Source organism: Chelonoidis abingdonii, chromosome 8 (assembly GCF_003597395.2).
Source record: "Chelonoidis abingdonii isolate Lonesome George chromosome 8, CheloAbing_2.0, whole genome shotgun sequence".
NCBI classification, from domain to species: Eukaryota; Metazoa; Chordata; order Testudines; family Testudinidae; genus Chelonoidis; species Chelonoidis abingdonii.
Window position 1 is genome coordinate 85,055,960 of NC_133776.1, and position 21,169 is coordinate 85,077,128.

The 21,169-nt window shown below is 40.3% G+C and overlaps 1 protein-coding gene across 12 annotated transcripts; it reads right to left on the bottom strand.

Moving 5' to 3' along the window:
• Window positions 1–1,335: 1,335 nt before the first annotated feature.
• RLIM (ring finger protein, LIM domain interacting) lies at window positions 1,336–19,870 on the bottom strand. Of its 12 annotated transcripts, none has more exons than XM_075068791.1 (6): window positions 19,640–19,842; window positions 16,781–16,901; window positions 16,019–16,317; window positions 11,056–11,248; window positions 9,261–9,344; window positions 1,336–8,144 (listed from the first exon to the last, which is right to left on the bottom strand). In XM_075068791.1, the coding sequence occupies exons 4-6, from the start codon at window positions 11,222–11,224 to the stop codon at window positions 6,604–6,606; spliced, it is 1,794 nt and encodes a 597-aa protein (XP_074924892.1). In that variant the 5' UTR covers window positions 11,225–11,248; window positions 16,019–16,317; window positions 16,781–16,901; window positions 19,640–19,842; the 3' UTR covers window positions 1,336–6,603. The 12 variants fall into 12 exon arrangements, with proteins under 12 accessions (XP_074924892.1, XP_032627713.1, XP_032627710.1 ...); XM_032771822.2 differs by having other exon boundaries at window positions 16,232–16,317; window positions 16,781–16,898; window positions 19,640–19,837; XM_032771819.2 differs by having other exon boundaries at window positions 16,781–16,898; window positions 19,640–19,837.
• Window positions 19,871–21,169: the final 1,299 nt, after the last annotated feature.

Consider the following 21,169-nt stretch of genomic DNA (forward strand, 5'->3'; position numbering starts at 1 on the left):
ACTTCTCCTTGCAATCACATCAACACTAAGTGGGCAGGGCCAGGAGAGATCAGTTTCAATGGTCATTCTATGTAAGAATTCCAACAAGAACAAACAATGCTAATTGTGATGGTGGTTTCTATTAATGTGACTGTTGCCATTTCCCAACAGAGACCAACTCACTTCATATAATGAATATCAGTACCTATCGGAGGCACACTTGAGCCAGTCATCTCGAAATAAAAAGAGGTGGGGATTATGATCCCCATCTGTGAAACAGAAACTGGGGGAGAAAAGCAAAGTGACTTGCCCAAGACTACAAAGACTGTATCAGAGCTAGGATTAGAACTCAAGACTTTCCAATTCCCACGCCTTTGCCTTCAGAAAGATTAGATTATGTCCCTAATTAAACAGATAAATCATCCTTGAAGAGCACTGAAAGCATCTTCACTCAGAGGACTCTACAATTTCGCTCTGCAGTACATTTAAGGGTGCTTTCAGTCCAAATTGAACTCAATACTGTTAGTTTCTGATGCAAGACAATGCTTTTATCAATAAATATCTGTACAAAAGTCAAATCCATCCTTCCTCCCCCAGACATGGCTCTTATAATGTATGTCTATGTAAGCCTTCATATTATCCCACACAATCCTATCACTCTTCTCCGACTCCTCCCTTCCATTTTTACAAGGTGTTACACCTTGTTGAATGCTGTCCTAACAAACACAATTAAGACTCCCCCACCCTTTGTTTCAGATATCATCCCATGTGTCCAGGGTTGGTCATTGCTTCCTACTCATACAGCATGCATGGAGAAGCACCGATAGTTTTCCACATCCTGCAAAAGGTATTTAGTTTCCTTCTCATTCACGTGGAGAACTGCACACAGGTCAGAGATTAATTTTAACAGGAAGCCTCTGGCCATACATGACTTCATGCAAACTTGGCAGTGTTTCTGTGGCCCTCTGCATGTTTCTAGTTTGACTTTCACCACTGACACCAGGTCCCTGATTTCAGTTACTGAATAGCACCCATAAATCACAGCTACTATTTTGAAAGATGATTTAAAACTATGTCCTTGTATTCTATGCACCAACCGATTTAGTGAACTCTTGTACGTAATGAGATTTATTCTTTCAGTTTAGTAGACAAAGAGGCAAATTCTTTTGACAAAAAGCCATAGGTTCCTATTCCTTTCCTGCTCTCCCACTTCATACAACAGGAAATAATGGGGGGAAAAATATTGCTATCGTATTTATCATGAGCTGTTAACCCTGGTAGTCTCAATTACATTCCAACTACAGAATGAACATCCCTCTCCCCCCGGTCCCCAAGGAGCGATGATCAAGAACAAAATTATCACTTCATGCATTTTATTGAGTCTATTTAAATTTGCATTATGACATCTTACATAGGAAACAAACTCTTCCTAAATCTTAGCTATCAAATATGATCAAACTGTTTTATGACCTTTTAGAGTACCATTTTGTACTAAAGTCCAATATAAACAATGTAAAGCACTGTACAAAAAGGAAAATTGTTACATTCTCAGTTTAATACAGGGCTTCCCAGCCAAAAGCCTAACACTCATAGGGAAGGGCTCTTGGGATTTTAATTTAAGTGACGAAAACCAGATAATGGAACCAAATAAGGTTCAATAACAGATTCGCCCATAAGAAAAGGGAAATGTCGGTGCAAGAGAGGTTGGGAAGCCCTGGTATAACAGAATCAGACTAATTTTTACAAAACATAATTTAATGTGCTTTGAGTAAATTACATTACCATTAGATTTGCTTCTGTCTCCTTCCCCTCAGCAATGCAACCCAAACAAAAAAAAACCTCCTGTAGGTGAAAATTTGAAATATTTCTGTGTAGCTCAATTCCCTTAACATGGCTCCAAGTTAACACCTCCTGGCACAGGCATTTCCATTAGAACTGTGTACCTAATCAACTCAAGATCTGACCACATAACCCTAATCAAGTCACATAAATCCCCAGTCGTACTGAGGATGAACAGAAACACCAGATTCTTGCACAGAACACCGCATTACAGTTATAGTAAGGGTCTCAAATTAACAATGCCAAGAAAAGTTAAGGCTGCAGCTAAACAGCTAAACCCAGCCAGCTGAACCTTGATATTGCAATATATGTGCTGATTAAGAACACACACTGTTGGAAGACCCATGGAATACCTAGGCACACTGGTACAAAATGGAAACCAAGGGTCAGCTTTAACTAAATTTCTTTTCTCATCTTAAAATTAGACCCTAGTTACTATAACGCATCTCAGATCATGAACTTCATCAAAGTGTAGGCAAGTATTTTAAGATAAATTTCTTGCTGAAATTATATTGGTGAAACGGCCCTTTGGACACTACATATTCGCATAATCCATGGATAGCGGACAGTCATTACCATCCATTGTGTCAACAGTAGTTGAAAACACATTAATCTGCAAGTTGGCACAATGGCCAATCATGGCTTCTTCAAAATTGGTACAGTATCATGTTAGTGCAGCTGCTATGCATGCACACTAATACTTCCTACAGAAAGTCCTTAAACTTTTAACGAGTAGTTTCTATGCATGCAGTGCAGCAACTACCCTGTCAAATAACACTATTTTCCAAACAAGGATCAGTTAACATAAATGAACTAACTGCCTGCAAAATACTATTTGCAAAAAGCTGTTTATTTTTACAAAAGTGCAAGTAAAAGAAGAACCCCAGTAAAAACCAGTCACTACTTTTCACAGTTCTTTCACTTAATGGATAAAACCCATTAAAAATGTCTACAAATTTGCAGTTTGATTAGAACTATATACTGCACTCTTACAAAACAAAAGATTGTGCACTCGTCTACGTTTTAAATACCTACGGGTAATCCCAAACACCAGAAGGATGGCTGTCCACAATGTGCAAGTGTGTGTGTGTGGCTTTTTTTTTTTTTTTAAATCAGCTTTCCTTATACAAGCTCTAGCAGGGGAGCTCCTTCAAACACAAAACCAACTTAAACAGCAAAGAAATTAATGTTTTAATAAATAATGGAGTCAAAGATGTGTATTTCCCCAGCTTTGACGGAGGGTAAAAAAAGCTTCCTCAAGATGGCACCATAAACTAAGGAGAGAACAGCAATGTATAAGGCAGCTACCAGAATCTTTTAAATTTATCCATCTTTGTACACATGGGCATTAATCCCATCCACCACACCCTGTGCCAAACCCCCCCCAAAACAGCTGTTTTATAACCCTCTCAGTGGCCATGGGCATCCAGTAAAGTGGCTGTAAAAACAGTGCACATCCATCTACAATTCCAATGCTGAAAAAATAGGTTTAAGCTTAAGAAAGCTATAGATGCAAATATGTTAAGAATGCTTGGCACCAAAAGGATTCATATATTTTTAAGTTGATTCAAGAGAGACTAACTTTAGCTAATTGTGAGCACCTCACTAGAGACGCTTCTATACTTTACCTACAAAGCTTGCAATTTAATTTAAAACTGAAGTATTAATATTGGGTTTTAAAGCTTAACATAAAACTTTAATTTAAAAGGAAAGAATGATGCCCATAAATTTCTTGTACTATACATGAATTAACTAAATTACCTCATAATAATAGGGCCTGATCCTGCAACCCTTACTCAGATGAGAATTCCTGCTGCTGGATCAGGCCAATAATTTCCCACAGATTTGTTTTGCACGGGTCATAATATGAAAGTATTCATAAACGCCACTGAGTTACTGGGTGTAGCTCAGTTATACCATTGCTCATTTCCAGAACTATTGTGGACGTTGGTAAATGCCTCATCTACGTAAGAGTTCCTCACTAACAGCAATATCAATCTTGTCAATTGTTTAAAGTCAAAAGAAACAAACCCCAGTGCTACTGGTACAGTAAGAGTTTAAAAAGGAATTTCATTATAAATAATTAAAACATTTGAAACATTCAAAGGATTCTTAATTGAGGTGAACACTGGTTTCTGGTACCTTTTTGGGAACCTCAGACATTTAATCGTTGTTACAATTACATAAAGTTAAAACATTAAGGCATACCCCTTTTAGGCAATCATAATAAAACTACAAGATGTTTGAACTGTATAGTTCTTGGAAACCAAGAACAATCAATTAACAAAAATGTAACTGCTTAATGAGGTATTACAGTATTCCTCCACTGTGTATCACTTGTTGCTAATGGGCTCATACTCTTCTCATTTCTGTCCTTACTCCTCATAACACATCTGATTTTAAAAAGCTAAAAGTGTATTTAGAAATTAGTAGCAAATACCACTATAAAATATTTCAATTTTAATTCTACAGTCCAAGTCAGCAAAGAGTGTTACTGAAAAATGCAAGTGATTGCATACACTTACGTGCACACTACAGAAAAGATTCAAAAATCCAGGTGTCCAATGTTTGAGTAGTAGTTTTGGCTTAAGATTCATTAGCTACATTCATGAAACAAAGTCCAACCAGTAACATTAATATCTAACCTCCAATTTTATAGATGAACACATCTCAGAGAACATTTGAGAGCATGTATTTGTTTATAAATGTTTTAAACACATACGATAAGGAACACCCTTACAATGATGGAGCATTCCACCACAAGGAAAGTGAGCTCACCAGCCAGTGAACTCCTCGAACTGAGAATGACATGAAAACGCACTATTAGAAAAATGAGAGGGCTCCAGAACATCTTGGAATCCTGAACTGGCTGGTGAGTAGTTCAATTATAATGGCTTAACAGCTAGGGTGACGTTCTATGTAACCACCACTCAAACACTGAAGATTCGTTAATGTAAAAAAAGATAGGTCAAGTTTGGTTTTGTCATTTGAGTATTGAGCAACATTTTCGATCTAGCCAGCAAGAGCAGTTCATATCCCTAGTTAACAACTACTATATATTTTTTTTTACTTGAAATAGAACATTGCTCTCCTTGAGAAGCATGTAGCACTGGCAAAGCTACTAAAGAGTCAAGGTTTCTTGGGGATTGGGGAGACGGGGAAGAGGTTTCCCGCCATGTAAGGACTGCTGAGGTATGAACATTTCCAAAGCAGACTTAAAATTGTATAAATGCGTTTATAAGATTTGAATTGTGATAAGCCCACATTAACTTTTAATACAAAATGCAAGTGGAATTTAGACAGTCTTTAACAGTAAAGAAACATGCCTAATATTTTACTTTAAGGAAAATAAGTTGCAAATTCAAACAACTTGAAATTTCATTTTTTAAATGTTCTCCAGTAACCAATAATTTAAGATTGGCAATTTATTTGAGAAACTTCTGTTAGATTATTTCTCAGTTACACCTAAATGTTAATTTCTGTACCACGGCTACTTAGGTCACATGCAACTGTCATTGATTTTTGGAGGCCAGCATGTTAAATCATTAACAAAACTCCAGAAGTCATTAGGGTGGGAGGAGAAAAATTAATTTGCTAATGTTTGTCTGCTGAAAGTTACATACCGCTCCCTCAGTGATTAAAATACAGCTTAATATAAAACTTGGGCAAAATCCTCACTGTATGAAACTGGTACATGCAAGTTTGTATCATTACACATCAGTAACCATACAAAGAAAAAACCAGTCTTCAGAGCAGGTTTCTATTTCTTTTTATCACCACCTTTTTGGTGGCATTACTGAGCCAAGACACTGCAATTATAACATGCAATTTCCACCAGTTTTAATGAAATTAAGATGTCTAATTCTTAACTGTTTTGTGTTACAGTAGCTGCTCACATAAATTAAATAGTACAGATATGCACTGCTCTTGACAATAACATTGACAAAAGCAGCTCGCTTGTATTTAGTTTGCTCTGTGTGTGGTGGGTCTTATATGAAAAGCATTCTCTTCATTTCTAAGCATGGTACAATTTTAATTCTTAATGCATTAGTACAACAGTGCACTGGAAAAGTACTGAGCTTCTACAAAAAAGCTTTACAATTGTAAAACAAAAATTGTGATTTTTTTATTTAAACAAGCATAGGCAATTCTTATATTTCCACAAGATAAATATCCCGATTAAGCTATCAGCTCACTCTACAGCGTGCCACAGTGATGGGCTGGAGACAGCTGTACAATGGGAAAAGGGCTAACATTAGTGTTATCTGCACTCGTGTCCAAGAATACCCAATATGAAAATTAACCAAAATTATATTTAAGGGTGCAGTTGAATTAATTTTACATTCAGTGGGATAGCTGGGTTTGCTTTTAAAAATCCATTATGAAGCATGTGCTGTAGCTAGGATGACTTCTCAGATAAGTTCCTTACAGGGATGAGCTGAGTGCTGAGGTCTTTAAGATTCACAATGCATTGGGGAGGGGATGGGGAAGGAGTTTAACAGTCTTGATGATGAAAAAAATGAGAAATTTATAACAAATAGGTGTCTTTGGGGAAATAAAATTGTCTGAAATTTGAGACACTGAAACTGAATAGATTTGGAGATTCTAATTTAAAGAGATTCCCATTTTAAAAGCTTTAATTCTGAGAAAATGTTTCCATGAGGGACGAAGCAGCCAGACTCATTACTTTACATTGAAGCACCACTCAAAAAGTGGTCATAATGAAAGTGACTTTGTTGCCCATCACTATTACACCAGCTGTTCAGCCACAAATTCAGATCTCATTTAGACAACACTTTCTCTGTTACCAGACGCTAAGACTGCTCTACGACAAATAGGACAAGTGGAATTTTCTGATAACCAGCGATCAATGCAGTGGACATGGTACTCGTGGGAACAAGGCAGTTTACGAAGCTTGTTGCCCTCTGTGTATTCTGTAATACAGACACTACAGGTTTTCAGAGCATCGCTTTCACCAAAATTCCTCCATGCTAGGTTGTCAATTTGTTCTTTGGTGAGTCCTCTTGGCTGGTCATCATCATCCTCATTTAGTAGAAAAAACTGTGCTAGGCTAAGGAACGGTAAAGAGCCACTTTCTTCTAAAGTGACTGATCCCCTAGTATTCCGACCTTCCCGCCTAGCAGACGTTGAACCTCCTTCATTACTACTTTCATATACCTCCCCTGAGCTACCTTCAGTACTTTCACTGCGTGAACTAGTACTACCACTATCACCTCCATTCTGTAGCTCAGGAGCATCTACATTTTGGTTTGGGGCTGGGCCACTAGGATCTGCATCACCATCACTGTACATATAGTAGTTTAATTCTCCAAAACCTGTCATTATCTGCCTTAGAATGGTCTGAATTGCGACCGATGTTGTCTCATTAAAGCCCGTGTTTATGATTCTGCGAATAGGAATCCTAATGGTACTGACATAAGTTCTCACTCCAGCCCGTTCTGAACGTGAAAATGTGCGCCTAAGCCCTCCACGTTCACTTTCATAAGTGACTGTATTGTTTGGTGTCTGGGACCTGGATCGGGTTCGGCTGGCTATGCTGTCTCTCTGCCGATATTCTCCTGGACGGACTCTTCTCACTTGAAGATCAAGAACTATAGTAGGTGGCCTCTGTCCAGGAGCTGCAGATTCACTGCTGCCATTTGTTTCTGAAGAACCTAATGCTGGAGGAGCAGGTCTTGTTTCAGGGGTTGAAAACAGAACTGCATTTTCACTTGCAATCTCAGTCCCCGTTGTATGTTGCCTTAACGTCACATGCTGTCTAGTTCTAGAACTTCCCTCAGATTCGTTTACCAGGGAATGATCAAGTGTCTGAGATGGCATATTGTGAGGAGACCTGCGAGGAGTATCACTTGCTGGATTAATAGGTGACCTACTTCTATCAGTCCTAGCCCGGGTTCTTCGTTGTTCTGGGCTCCTGCTTCTTGCTCTTCTCTGGCCTCTGAGAGGAGATGCTTCCTCAGTTGCTAAATCCTCAGAGGTACTTCTGTCTGAGCCAGGCTGCCTTACAGATGGCGATTCAGATCTTGGAGTCTCAGTGTCACTTTGGCTATTTTCCAAATCCTCACCATTAGAGGGCTCTACAGATTGCTCATTTTCAGCTTCTGGGTTTGGGTTCCCATTATTACGGTTGACATTTATTTCCAAACTAAATCTGAAATCACCACTGTTAGGGTTAGTCCGGCTCACTGCCCTCCAAGACTGGTTTCCTCTTTGCCCGCTCCGTGTGGTATTTCCAGTCTGTCGTACTGAATTAAGCCAGTCTATTATGGAATCTCTATTAGAAACATCTTCTGTGGATTCTGCACCTGTCAAAAGAAAGGGAACTACCAAAATTAGAGAACTGAGGATGTTCCAAATATATAATTATTTAATTAAGCAAGTTACATTTTGAAATATTTAAGTCTTTTAAACACCGTAACGATTTCATCCTTAACAGCTTGATCAGTGTTATGTCCACAAGAGGTTTTCTTTGAGGGAGCATGAGTGGGCATTTTTCTACTGCCCATAATTATGCCTCTTTAGAAGTTGTAGCCAAATAGCAAACAAGTCATCAAAATAATTATTTCTTGTAACAACTAAATGGAAAGTCCGTTTTTTTCAACAGTAAAAAGAAATTAGATGTTTTTTACTTGCTCAAATATTGTCAATTTAATGGCCGAGTACAGCAGCACTTAAATCACAAACCAAAGCCATGTCTACAACAACAAGGTGTACAGAGGCACAGCTGTACCGATACAGTCGTGCTGCTGTAAGAGTACTTGTGTAGCCGCATTATGCCAACAGGAGAGAGCGCTCCAGCCAACATAATAAAACCAGCTCAATGAGCAGTGGTAGCTATGTCGGTGGGAGAAGCTCTCCCGGCGATATAGCGCTGTGCACATGAGCGCTTATTCTGGCAAAATTTATGTCACTCAGGAGAGTGTTTTTTTCATATCTGAGCAATAAAAATTTTGCTGACATAAGTGCTAATGTAGACATTGCCTAAGAGGCCTGGAATACTTGGTTTCCTAGTCTAGCAAACTCATTTAGCCAACAATGAACAATGACAGGGTTCAGTGGGACCTGTGTATAAACCTTTATGCAGGGAGGCAATGTGGCAACCTTGAGATGGAAAGAGTAAAGGTGAGAAAATGTGGGAACCTCAGAAAGCACCCTTGTAAGAGAACAAAACGGAGAGAAATCTAAACAAAAATAAAGAAATGCAGACGCAATCACAGTGCAGCAAAATAGAAGTATCATGTGTTCTAGCTGTAATCTCTTCAAAACTGATCTCAGAAGCAGATATCAGATAATCTTCACTTAATTCTAAAAAACTGCTCACCTCGCACCTGCCTAGGCTTAACATGTTCCATTCCTGCACTCAAGTTAAGATCTATATTGGGTGCTAAAGTTAAGAACTTCCACAAATACAATATATATACCTCTATTCTCATCACCATTTTGCTGTGGTGGACCTTCTTTAACTTGATGTAGCCTTCTCATCAATTCTTCTTCAGTAATTTCACCTTAGGAAGCAAGCAAAGATTTCTAAAGCTATTTTAAAGGCAGATATATAAAGGCAAGAATAATGCATAGCCTAAGAGTTCTTACGCTTACATTCTCTTTGAACTGCAAATACTGTACTAACAAAAATAATGACTGCTTCTAAGTGTTTGCTGAATTCTGACACACCGTGATACCTATAAGTCAGGGTAGCCAAAGTAGACCCTACAGCCCTCTAACACTCTTGCCCTTAGGTAAGACTTGCTGAGGCTCCAGCTAACACAGAGTTACAACCTGCTCAGAAGAAGATGGCGAAATGCTTGCTGGGTCTTGTAAACACGTCAGCAGTATTCTCCATCCTATAGCAATCAAGGCCTCATTTACAAGAGGAAGTTGCACTGGTTATCTAAAAGTGTTATTTTAAACTGATTTAGTTAAACTAATGCAAAAAAACCTCAGATGACACATTTCAGATTAAGAGTTGTTTATTTCAGTTTAGCACAAGTCTATTAGGAATCAGTTTTACCTCAGCCAAAATAAGCCACTCATACTGAAATAAGGCTGTTCACACAGGTTTAACTACATCGGTTTTAAAATTACACCTTTAGTTAAACCAGCGCAATCTTCTTAAGTAAAAACAGCCCAAGTGAGACTCAAATACCTGGCAAGATGCCAATGTATCCCGCAGTAGTCCAGACTTTGCAAGTACCAGTGAACACTAACGTTTTCTTAAAATTGAATTAGCATATGTAGTTTAACCTACCAAGCTCGACACTATTCATATTACCTTCAAGGAATGGCCTACTGCAGTGGTTTTCAAACTTCAGGTCATGACCGAGTACTGGGTTGCAGAATGCAAGACACTGGGTCACCTTGCTTAGCACGCAGGGAGCCTGATGGCCAGCTGGTAAAAACTAGTAGTCCCTACCTGTTCTGAGTCTGACACCACGCTTGGCACGGAAGTAGCCAGAAGCACGTCCGGCTCCTAGGCAGGGGGGCCACAGAGCTCCGCGCTGCCCCTGCTCTGAGCAGTGGCTCCACCCTCCCATTAGCTGGTTACCGGCCAATGGAAGCTGGGGGGCAGTGTCTGCAGACGAGAGACACACAGAGTCGCTTGCCCTCCTTTGCCTAGGATTCGGATCTGCTGCTGGCTGCTTCCAGGGCACAGCGTGGTCCGCGGTGCCAAAAAAGCCAGGAAGCCTGCCTCTGCACCCCGGCTGCGCTGCTGACCAGGAGCCACCAGAGATAAGCATGCACCTCAATCCCCTCCATCAAAACTAAGAGCCCCTTCCTGCACCCTAAACGCCTCATCCCCAGCCTAGCCTGCACCCACAGCCCAGAGCCCTGACCCCCCTCCTGCACCCCAAACCCCTACCCCATCCCACAGTCCCCTCCTACACCTGAACCCCTCACCCCCACACCCCAACCATCTGCCCCAGTCCTGAGCCCCTACCACACCCCAAATCTCTCATCCCCAGCTCCATTGGACTGCAGGTATCAATTTTTTTCAACTGGGTCGCCAGAAAAAAAGTTTGAAAACCAGTGGTCTACTGTGTGCTCAACTAAGCAAAAGAACCACTCTCTACAATGGCATAAAATAGTACTAAAAATGTAATAAATGCTGAAGACACATTCAGCACAACAGTGAGAGGAACCAGGTAGTCTGAAAATGGATGCAGAGGCATTCACATTTGTAAATTAAAGTTTTCATGCTACCTACGTGTCGTAACATACCTGGTGTTCCTAGCAAATTGTTATCCCTCATAAGCCTATAGTCCTCTTCATTCAGGTTATTTACAAAGTGATAGAAAGCTTCTTCACGTTCTAATCGATCCAGCTGACTCCGGCGCTGTGCTTCTGAGTGATCAATACTTGCTTTATCATTAGAATCTGAGCTTTCCATGTTGATGAAAGAGTGGGAAAGTATCTAAAAAAGGAGAAGTAAACTACATATTTTGAAAACCATACATACAAAAGTGAATAAAATAATCTGCAATGCTTATTTACACATTCAATGGAATTCAGCACAATCTGTCATTGAATGTGACCCTGACAACACACACTTAATCACTATCATCTATTTAAATTATTTAAGGAGAAATTTAGTTTGTACCGCAATTTAAATCACTCCTTGGTTCAGCATTTAAATCAATACTTTTGAAAATGCAATGTGTTTAGGGAAGCATAAAAATTACAGACCAAATCCTTCAGGCAATCTTTCGTGCACTCAACATTGCTCAGGAAGGAGACGTCTAAACCCCCTTATAGCATACCCTGATGTTGCAGCTACTTGACAAAGCACAACCTAGAGCAGCCTAAAGGCTGCCTTAAAACAATCCTGTAAAGGACGTGAGTCATCTGAATCCAACACTATGTTCCTTTAAAAGGCAATTTTAATAGGATTAAGCCTCCCAAGTTCAAGCCTATAAGGAAACTGAGTGCCTCGTGTTACTGATCAGAAATCCTTCTGGACAATTAAGCCAAAACAAGGAAGCCTGGTTATTAAATCAGTATACCTCACCAACCATGATGTAAAGCACTGTCTTACACAACTGTGGGAATGCACCAATTACTCATGTGGCTCATTATCTAGCTAGTTTTACGCCTGGTTGAATGCTCCTATACAACATTTCTACCGGAAATGTTTCCTTTTTTAAAACAGCTCCTGAAGCCTCATGAACATACTGAAAGCGAGGTTGGGGAACAAACAAACAAAACAAAAAACACATTCTGTTTTGTGCTTTTTAATCGGAGAGTTTCCATATATAATAGGATTGGTTTCTTGGCCACTTGTCTAGTGCAGTGGTTTTCAACCTGTGGACCCTGGGGGTCCGCAGACTATGTCGAAGACTTCTAAAAAGGTTGCCACTTCCATTTGAAATTTTTAGGGGTCTGCAAATGAAAAAAGGTTGAAAACCACTGGTCTAGTTCATGAAACTGATCTTGTTTTGGTTTCTAAACAAAACTGTCAAGAAAAATCATCATGTCTCTACAGATTAAATCATTACATCTCCTAAATAGAGGAGAGGTATTGCATGATCTTCAAGGCCCATTTGTTTACACACATTAAGGTAACTTACACAAGAGTTACTGTCTTTGTATTCTTCCCTCTCCAACCCCAAAATTACATGTTGGAGGTGAGAAATGGCATTATTGGAAGAAGGCCTCAGAGGAGGGTCTTGCATTTAGATTCAACACTATTAGGGTTACTCCTGGAGGTCTGTCTACATTAGGGCTTTTCACACTGGTAGCTTCACCAGTGCAAACACCTAGTGCAGACTCTGCACCAAGCCAGTTTACCCACCTCCAAGAAACAGTTCTCTTCTACCCCAGCCATTGCAGAACCCTATAAATTCTAGATGCCTATCACTAGGATACTAATAGTACTGCAGTGACAATGGGGTTTTCTTGGTTCTGCCTCGCTACATAACACCATTTCAATAGTGGCAGTAAAGCAGCACCATTACCCTACTACTATGCAACAGACTTCTATGGAAACAACAACTAGATACAGCTGTCCGTCAGGGATTTAATCGCTGAGGCACACCATCCAAATTGTGCCTTGAGTGTAGTGCACAATCTCGATGCCTAAAATGAGACCTAACCACTAAAATGTAAACATCACATTAAGATATTGTAAGCAGCATATTACCATAAAGCAAGAAATGCAAATAAGGGCAAGACACACCATGTCTGCCTATACACTATGATAGGCCTAACACTGGCATCCTATTAAACCTGCGCAGGGGAGGTCATATATAGTATGTGTCACCTCAGTGAGTTTCCTTGCTTTTGGACAACTTAACACGAGATTTTGTTCTTACCTGCGTAACACAGCCTGAAATTTCCCTTCTTCTATCAGTACAGAACTGTTGAGGGAGAGCACAAAATGTCTGGAGGAGCTCATGTCTCTAAGATGTAGTCAGAGCAGATCTGTTGATTATAGCCAACTTTAGTTTATCCAGTAATGAAACTGAACATCTTTACGGAAGCACAGTAAGATTTGTCTAAAGTTCGCTGGAAACAAGAGTCTGTACAGCTACTTGACCGAAACAAGTCAAAGTTTTCTTGAAAATGGTGATGGAAAGTGTTTTTCAGCACTGAATAACCAGATATTATTGCAGTAAACTCTTAAATTGGTATGCCCACTCATTGACAAGTCAGTCAAGTGGATTCCCTGTAGTTACTCATTAACAATCCACTCAAAGGTGCCAGGCACAAATGACTAGTGATGTCCTTACCATCAGTACAAAGCAGCAGAGTCTATGGAAAACAGTAAGCTTTAATAGCAAGAAATGACTGACTATAGTTCAAGATTTTATAATCTCCAAGGGAGCAGTTACTTTACGGTCTCTGGGGTATAAAATGATTGAGAACTAAAGATATTCATTTGGTATTGAAAAAAGTTGCCATTATCAGTTACTTTGCTCCATTACCAGTACTAAAATTATCAATTCATTGACATACTGTGACAACTAGGCCTGAGTAGAAAGTCAATCTACGAAAGAGGGTCAGGCATCACAATTCAAGAATTTACTAAAAGAGCTGTTTAAGAAATTCACTTCGGACCCCATACAACACTAAAATGCTTAAACTCTTAATTCACCTTTATCTTTACTACCTTACACTTATATGGTACCTTCTATCTGAGGATCACAAACTGCTTCCCAGAAACGTGTTAATTGAGCAGATGGCACAATGACCTACCAACTAAGTCCTCCTTGCACGAAAATAAATAAATTGTTTCAGGCCATAGTAAAATAACCCAAAAGCTATCTGAGCTGAATTAATCAAAGTCTTTACACTTTGAAGAAAAAGCAGCGATTAAAAAAAATAAAGTTGTGCTCTTCATCAGCAATATGTAGCAAGCCTCAAACTCCTTAGTAATATGAGGAAAAAAGACTATGACCAACCAAATTAATAAAACAGCAAGTAACGTTAAGAACTGGCTAGAAGGAGTTAATCTTCCCCAAAATGTCTTGTATCTAACTGATTGATATTTTAAGATGAAATGAAAATATATGGGTTTCAATATTTAAGAGTGACATCATTTCATTTGGCATGTACTGGATATTTTCTAGAAAATTAGATTCCTATACATTATGCAGATTTCTTGACTCTCTTCCAAGCAATTTAATGTATAACTCTGAATACACAAAAGGGATGGTTAATAGGTGGAAATAGTTTAGCAACTGTGCTCGACACAGGACTAATTTCTAAACAGTGATTACCTACTACAATACTTAATGAGCTATTACCAACTGACCCACTTCCATCCCACAGGAACTAGTCATCTTTTTTGGCAACCAGAGGCAAATTGTTGTATCAGTGTAGAAGTCAGAGTTGCCCTTACCTAAACCAAACTTCAAGAAACACGTACAAGACAAAACTCAGATATTGACTTGAAAATATATACATTCCCGTAAGTCTCTAACAGGACTACTGACCCTCCTTCATGATGAAAGCTCATCCCTAGCGCCCTGTCAAGAAAAGCTCTCCAACACCAGATAATTCAGATTGAAAGAAATTAAAACTAGCTGTTAGAATATTCTGACCTCCATTTCTCTCAAAGTACAAAAATATTTGCAAAACTTAGGTCATATTTTAAAGTTCCGTATTTAACATGTGACAACCAAATTAATGACTAGACTTCAAAAAACAAACTAGTACAATCTGTGCTCTAAGATGCACAAGAGAAAAAAGTAGTCAACAGTTTTAATGTAGCTATGCCAAACACCAATTACTTTATAAATAATTAGTTGTAATATATTAAGAAACCACACATTTCATGTGTTTTCAACCTTGACATTTCATCATTGTTGTATTCTGTAAATCCTTGCTCTAAAAAACAGACCATAGAAAATGACTGTTGAGTGAACCCAATTACTAAGAGCATTAAAAAAAATATATAAGCATGTGAAGGAGAGGGCTCACTGAGATTTCCATCCCAATCCTGCAACAAGATACACACAGATGGACCACTGTGAGTTTTCCACAGACACAGATGTCTGCCTGTATGCGTCTTACTGCAGGATCAGAGCCTTCAATCCATTCTGAATATCTACAATGTAGAGGCAATAGGGAATTAAATTTTCAAATTTTTGAAGGTCTGCCTTACATGTTGGGCTTATTCTTTGCCTGTTGCTGTTAACTCTAATGGATGTAGTACGAATGTGCATTCTAAGATAAAACAAAACATGTACAGAAAGCTCTTAAAGTATCCATCTGGACATTAAATGAGATGGACAGATACTCATCTTACCCCAAACATTACACCACTCAGATGTCACCAGTACACTCTTGCCTCAAAAACACAAAACAAAAAACAAACAAAACACACATATACACTCTGGAAAAATGTCAATTTGCCAAAGAACACCAAAAAAGTATTTTGTCTTTTTACAAAGTATTTGTATAAAATGCTATTTTAATAAAGGAACAAAGATGTTCCCAGAGCGCTAAGAAGTAGAAGTCATAATAATCAGAATGTCATTTTAATCATAGGTATGACATTGCAATAGAACATGTGTCAATACTTTCACATATCCAATAAAAGGTTGCACTCTTAGAACTCCACTGTCAAATCCAAGGGCTCAAAATGTTATAATTTTCCTTATTAAAATAGCATTTGTCACAAAGACATGTTGAAAATGAAAATAAATAAGACATTATGTTGCTTTTGGTCTTTAGATTATACCACAGAAGAGAAGATCTATTGGACATGAGGTATCACAAGAGGAGTCTCATGAAAATGGTTCTCTCTTGCTCTAAAAATGAGCATCCTGTAAGGTCAGCAAGCAAAACGCCCACTCTGAAGTTAGGAGGAAGTATCACTGTGGTATGTCAGCAGCCAATGTCGTCACTGAAAGGGAGAGCAGCAAAAGCAGGGTAGCATCCCGGGGAGCCAGACCCGCAAAACTGATGACCGTCGAGTAGTGCTCAAATTTCAGCAGAAACAGGACCTCCGGTTAATGGAAGCTCTAAATCAAACATAACCTGTAGAATTTCAATGCAAAAAACATGTAACTTCAACTCTTCTTTTAACTCCACTTCATCCGCAAAATTGTTGCTATTACAGATTCTACTGGAGATAACAGGCCAATGCTATGCTGACAAACAACTGCAACCAACAAATGAGGATTATTGTACAAGCCTATCCTGGTTGCTGTCTAATTCATGAAATACTCCCAAATATAAAAGTAAAAAAAAAAAAACTTATTTAATAACATTTAAGCTACATATTATGTTTAAATGTAAAACCAAGCTGTATGTAAAACTACAACCTCATCATCTGATTTTGATGACAATTAAGAAACAGAAATTCATGTAGATTATTTATGAGATTATGGATACAGATGCCTCTGACATACTGAATTTGTAAAAGATTGTTCTTGTTGGACTTTTCTAAAAAGTTATTAAAATTAAGAGGATAAAGTAAATGCATATTAGTATATCTTACCTAATCAAGTGTTGCCACTTGATTTTTTAGCAATGAAGCTGCTCAGCTTTGCAGTCCTCACTGATGGAAAGAGTTAAACATCAACACTTCAGATCAGCCAAGAAATACCAAGTGGTGTCTGCTGACATAAACCAGGACAAGATGATGAAATTGCAACCTTATATGCATTTTATGTTTTTACACACAGCCAAGCGTCTCTTACATTTTGAAGAGAAAAGCAAATCGAAATGTTGTGACACTCCAAGTTACCTTTATATACCCATGGAAAGATCCATCCCTACATTAAAGTTTAACACCGACACATTTTTTAAAAATATGGGTTGCGAGATAGGTGCCTATGCATAAGAAATTAAAAATAAGAGATCCTGAAGGTAAAAAGGTATAGATAAATGTGCTATGTTTTATCCTTTCAATACTTTGACTGGCTTAACTTTTTACAAGTTCCTGTCCCTCTTCACCTAGACTTCATCTAGAAGAGGATTTAAAGGTGTGTTAGAACATGTTGGCTAACATGCTCTAAAAGTCTAGTGTAGACTATTAAGCTACTAAGTGATCAGTTAATCTAGCTGGGTTTCAATTAAACTAGTTCAGCATGGGTTAGACTATACAATGTCTTGTCTCCACTAGATTTGTTAGAACAGGGGTTCTCAAACTGGGGGTTGCAAGGTTATTACATGGGGGGGTCACGAGCTGTCAGCCTCCACCCCAAACCCTGCTTTGCCTCCAGCATTTATAATAGTGTTAAATATATATAAAAATGTGGTTTTAATTTGGGGGGGGGGGGTTGCACTCAGCAGCTTGCTATGTGAAAGGGGTCACCAGCACACAAGTTTGAGAACCACTGTGTTAGCAAGTGTTACTAACATTCCTACAGACATCTTTAAATCTTAGCCTAAACACATTCTTAAGAGATTGTCTATACACAAGAATTGTACTGTTTAACTCTATAAGGGGCTGCACCAGTATAAATATTTTGATTAAAGAAATCATGCTCTTAACCAAACAAACGAGTGCAAAAAGATGTGTGAAGATTAGGCACCAGGCTGTTCTGAGTCTGGTGGAGAGATGAAGAGTGCTGAAACTGTCAACTCTCTCTTTTCTGTGAGGTAGTTAATATGTACTGGACAACATGTTTATTATCCAGGCTAGGGACCTGCTATTTGTTTGATGGTCACATCACCTTATATAAATACCGGTGTGGTTAATTATGGGACAGTAAGAGCCAGAAGCACACACATTTTTAAAAGCTGCTTTTACAGATCCAGACTAACACGGCTACCCCTCTGATATACACATTTTTAGTACAGCTAATTGAGGAAGGAGGGAAAAATGTAGTATTTATTTCTTTTGTAACCCATTTAATAAAATATATTTTCCTCTTTTGATGATGAGCAGTTAGATAATCATTTCTGATTCCTTTACTTTTCAAATGATGATTAACCATTCCAAAATGGTAAACCTCTGCTGGGCATACAGAGGCACTTTTAAACACTGGGCTATTACCATAACATATCCAATCCCAGACTCGGGAAGAAGATATTTAACTTTATCTACAAAAGGAAGGAGCTACTCTTTAATTTTCATCTCTACCTATCAACTTATTGTGGTTGAAATGATTAGAAGATAGATGTTACAGCATCTTTACTATTTCATAGTCACCTCCAACTTGAAATTAATCAATATAGTCAATAGTGCAGATGGGAAGTCTTAGGTGTAGTGCTGTTCACTTGATTATTGTTATTTGTGTACAACTTCAGTTTGAAAGGTTATTTATTTAACACTAAACAGGACTGTGTTTATTCACTCCAGAAAATACAGACTGTATCCAATGTTCCTATTTAATTTCCTAGGGAAGTTTTTTGTTGAAACCCCTTTTTGTAAATATATCAGATAGATAACGGATAAAAAATAAGTCCACAAGATACAGACAGAATAGATTTTGATCCTCCTTTGAGATGTATGACTACAAACAGCATAAGACATCCCAGGATGACCAGAGTTTTGAACCTCCATAAACATTCCTAAAAGTATAGATCATTTTTACAACATCCTCAGAACATTTTTGGGGTGTGGTAAATAAAGATAACTAGGAAGTAAGTGAGATTAGACAGATAAAATGGGGATCACAGTGCTTTCAGTTTTCGTGGGTCACAAAACTATAAACAACCTACTTGGAAATAGAAGGGGCCCTCACAGAGAGTCCTCTCCACCTCTCTCCTAACCATAGGGCTCCTTGTGTGGGGAGGATAAAATGAAGGTTTGGGCCTGAGACACTCTTACCTCCTTAAAAGAGACAGTGGACAGGGGAGAGAGAGGCCCGAGCTTTCCTACAAACCCAAAGGCCTAGTTTCAGGTTTCAACCCCCTTCAAACCCAGCTCGGTACAGCGGAGCGGGAAGCCCCGCAGCCCAAGAGAGGGAGCTTGGCCCAGTGCCCAACTGCAGAAGGGGTCCCCTTCCGGGCTCAGGCCGTGTGGACGGGAAGGGCCCCGAGGTCTCAGTTCTCCCCTGCCCGAGGGGATGGGGCAGGAAGTGAGGCCCCTCTGCTGCCGACAAGGATGCGCGCTCACACTTGGGGATGAAGTAGAGCGGACCAAGGAGTCGCCTCCGTGGACATAGGGGAGACCGAAAGGGCCTGCTGTCCTCCCTACCCCAGGAGCGGGGATCCCACCCACCGCCTAGGCCCTCCTCCCAGCTGTCCCGGCTAGGCAGGGCCGAGGATCAATGGGGGGCAGGGCTCGGGGACACAGACTCCCCCTCCCCGCCGGCAACCAGAGCGCCGCCACCTCCTCCTCCCCTGGGCCTGGGCCTCTCCCTTCCCTAGGCCATTTTGAAAGTCTGCGTCCAGCCCCGATACTCACCCGCCGCCGCCAGGCTCCCTCCTCCCCCCCCAGGTCTCGGTCCGTTACTTGCCCCGGTGCTCAGCCCTGGCTCGCCCTACTCCGTCCCTCCCCGAGCGGCAGCAGCGTCCCCTTCCCTCACCCTCTCAGGCGGCCATTTTCTGCTCCATTGTTACCAGGGAAGTGGGGGGCCGGAAACAGGAGCGACCGCCAGAGGAAGTGAAGGAAAACTCATTGCGCATGCTCACTCTTTTCCCGTCCGCCGTACGCGAGGCGCCTTACACAAGCCGCCATAGAGCTTGGAGGACCTGACAGAGAGAGCGGCCCACTCATTGCCTAGGCAGCCATTTTGGATGGGGCCAAGGAGGAGGGCGGGGCTTTGCGTTGCGTTGTCTCCTGAAGCGGTGGCGAGTGGCCGGTTAAATCGGAGCGGGGCCAGACTGGATACATGCAGCTCTCGCCTGCACTCCGGTGAGCGCGGGGCCGCAGCCCACGGCTCCTGCCTTGCACCCTAGCGCGGCGGTGTCCCAGGTGGCCACGTCCATCACTGGCCCTCAGACAAGATCCTGGTCTCTAAGGTGTCGGGTGAAAGACACGGGTCGGTTGGGCTCCCGCACCAGGAGGATGGGCCACGGTGAGCCTGTGGGTGCAGGAAGGCTAATCCGAATAGGGTTACCAACTTGGTTGGATGAATTCCTGGAGGTTTCATCAAATGACATTGTCTTTAATTACAGATTTCTTTTTAATTCCGGGAGACTCCAGAACAGTCCTGGAGGGTTGGCAACCCCAAGCCCAGATCTTGGGCCAGATCTGGTTTATTTCATGCACTGAAGATTGATATCCTTTGCTGGGTATGCTATAGGATGGGATGATATTAGAGTTGTAAATAAAAATGAGTGTTATAATACTGCAGCATCTACACAACCCCAAAATTTGGTCCCACACAAACTTGAATTTGCAGTTTGTTCAGTTAGTTATGCAGATGTGTGTGTGTGTGTGTGTGTGTGTGTTTATTAGCAACCAGACTAGGTAGCCATCAACACCAGGTTTTGCCATTGCTGAATGCACATATACAGGTTCGTGAATATCCACCAATTTTTAAGGTGTGTAAGGCACTTCTAGGATTTCCTGTGTCAACATAAGAAGTTTACAGTTTGGATTTCCAAACACCAGTGACCCAGAATGGCCAAGGAAGAGCAGCACTGCAGTATGAGCTAGGGGCACTGGATTGTCCCTCAGTTACTTGGGTTCTATTCCTAGGTTCACTACGAGCTTGTTGATTGTTGCTAGTCACTTTGCGTTAGATTTGCTTCACCGAACTTAGGTGCCTAGAAAATCACTGGTATTCACAAAGCCTGATGTAGGTGCCTAGGCTCCCTGCAAAATGAATGGGGTGAGATAGGCCTCTTAGGACTTGATCTACACAAGTCAACATTCTACATGGTCTGTCCTACAGTAGCCAAGGGAAGGGGTGTATCCAAAGCCCTACTGTTCTGAGGGAGTTTGGCACTTAAATCTGAGCTGCAAACCCTCTCTTGGTACTAGGTGCCT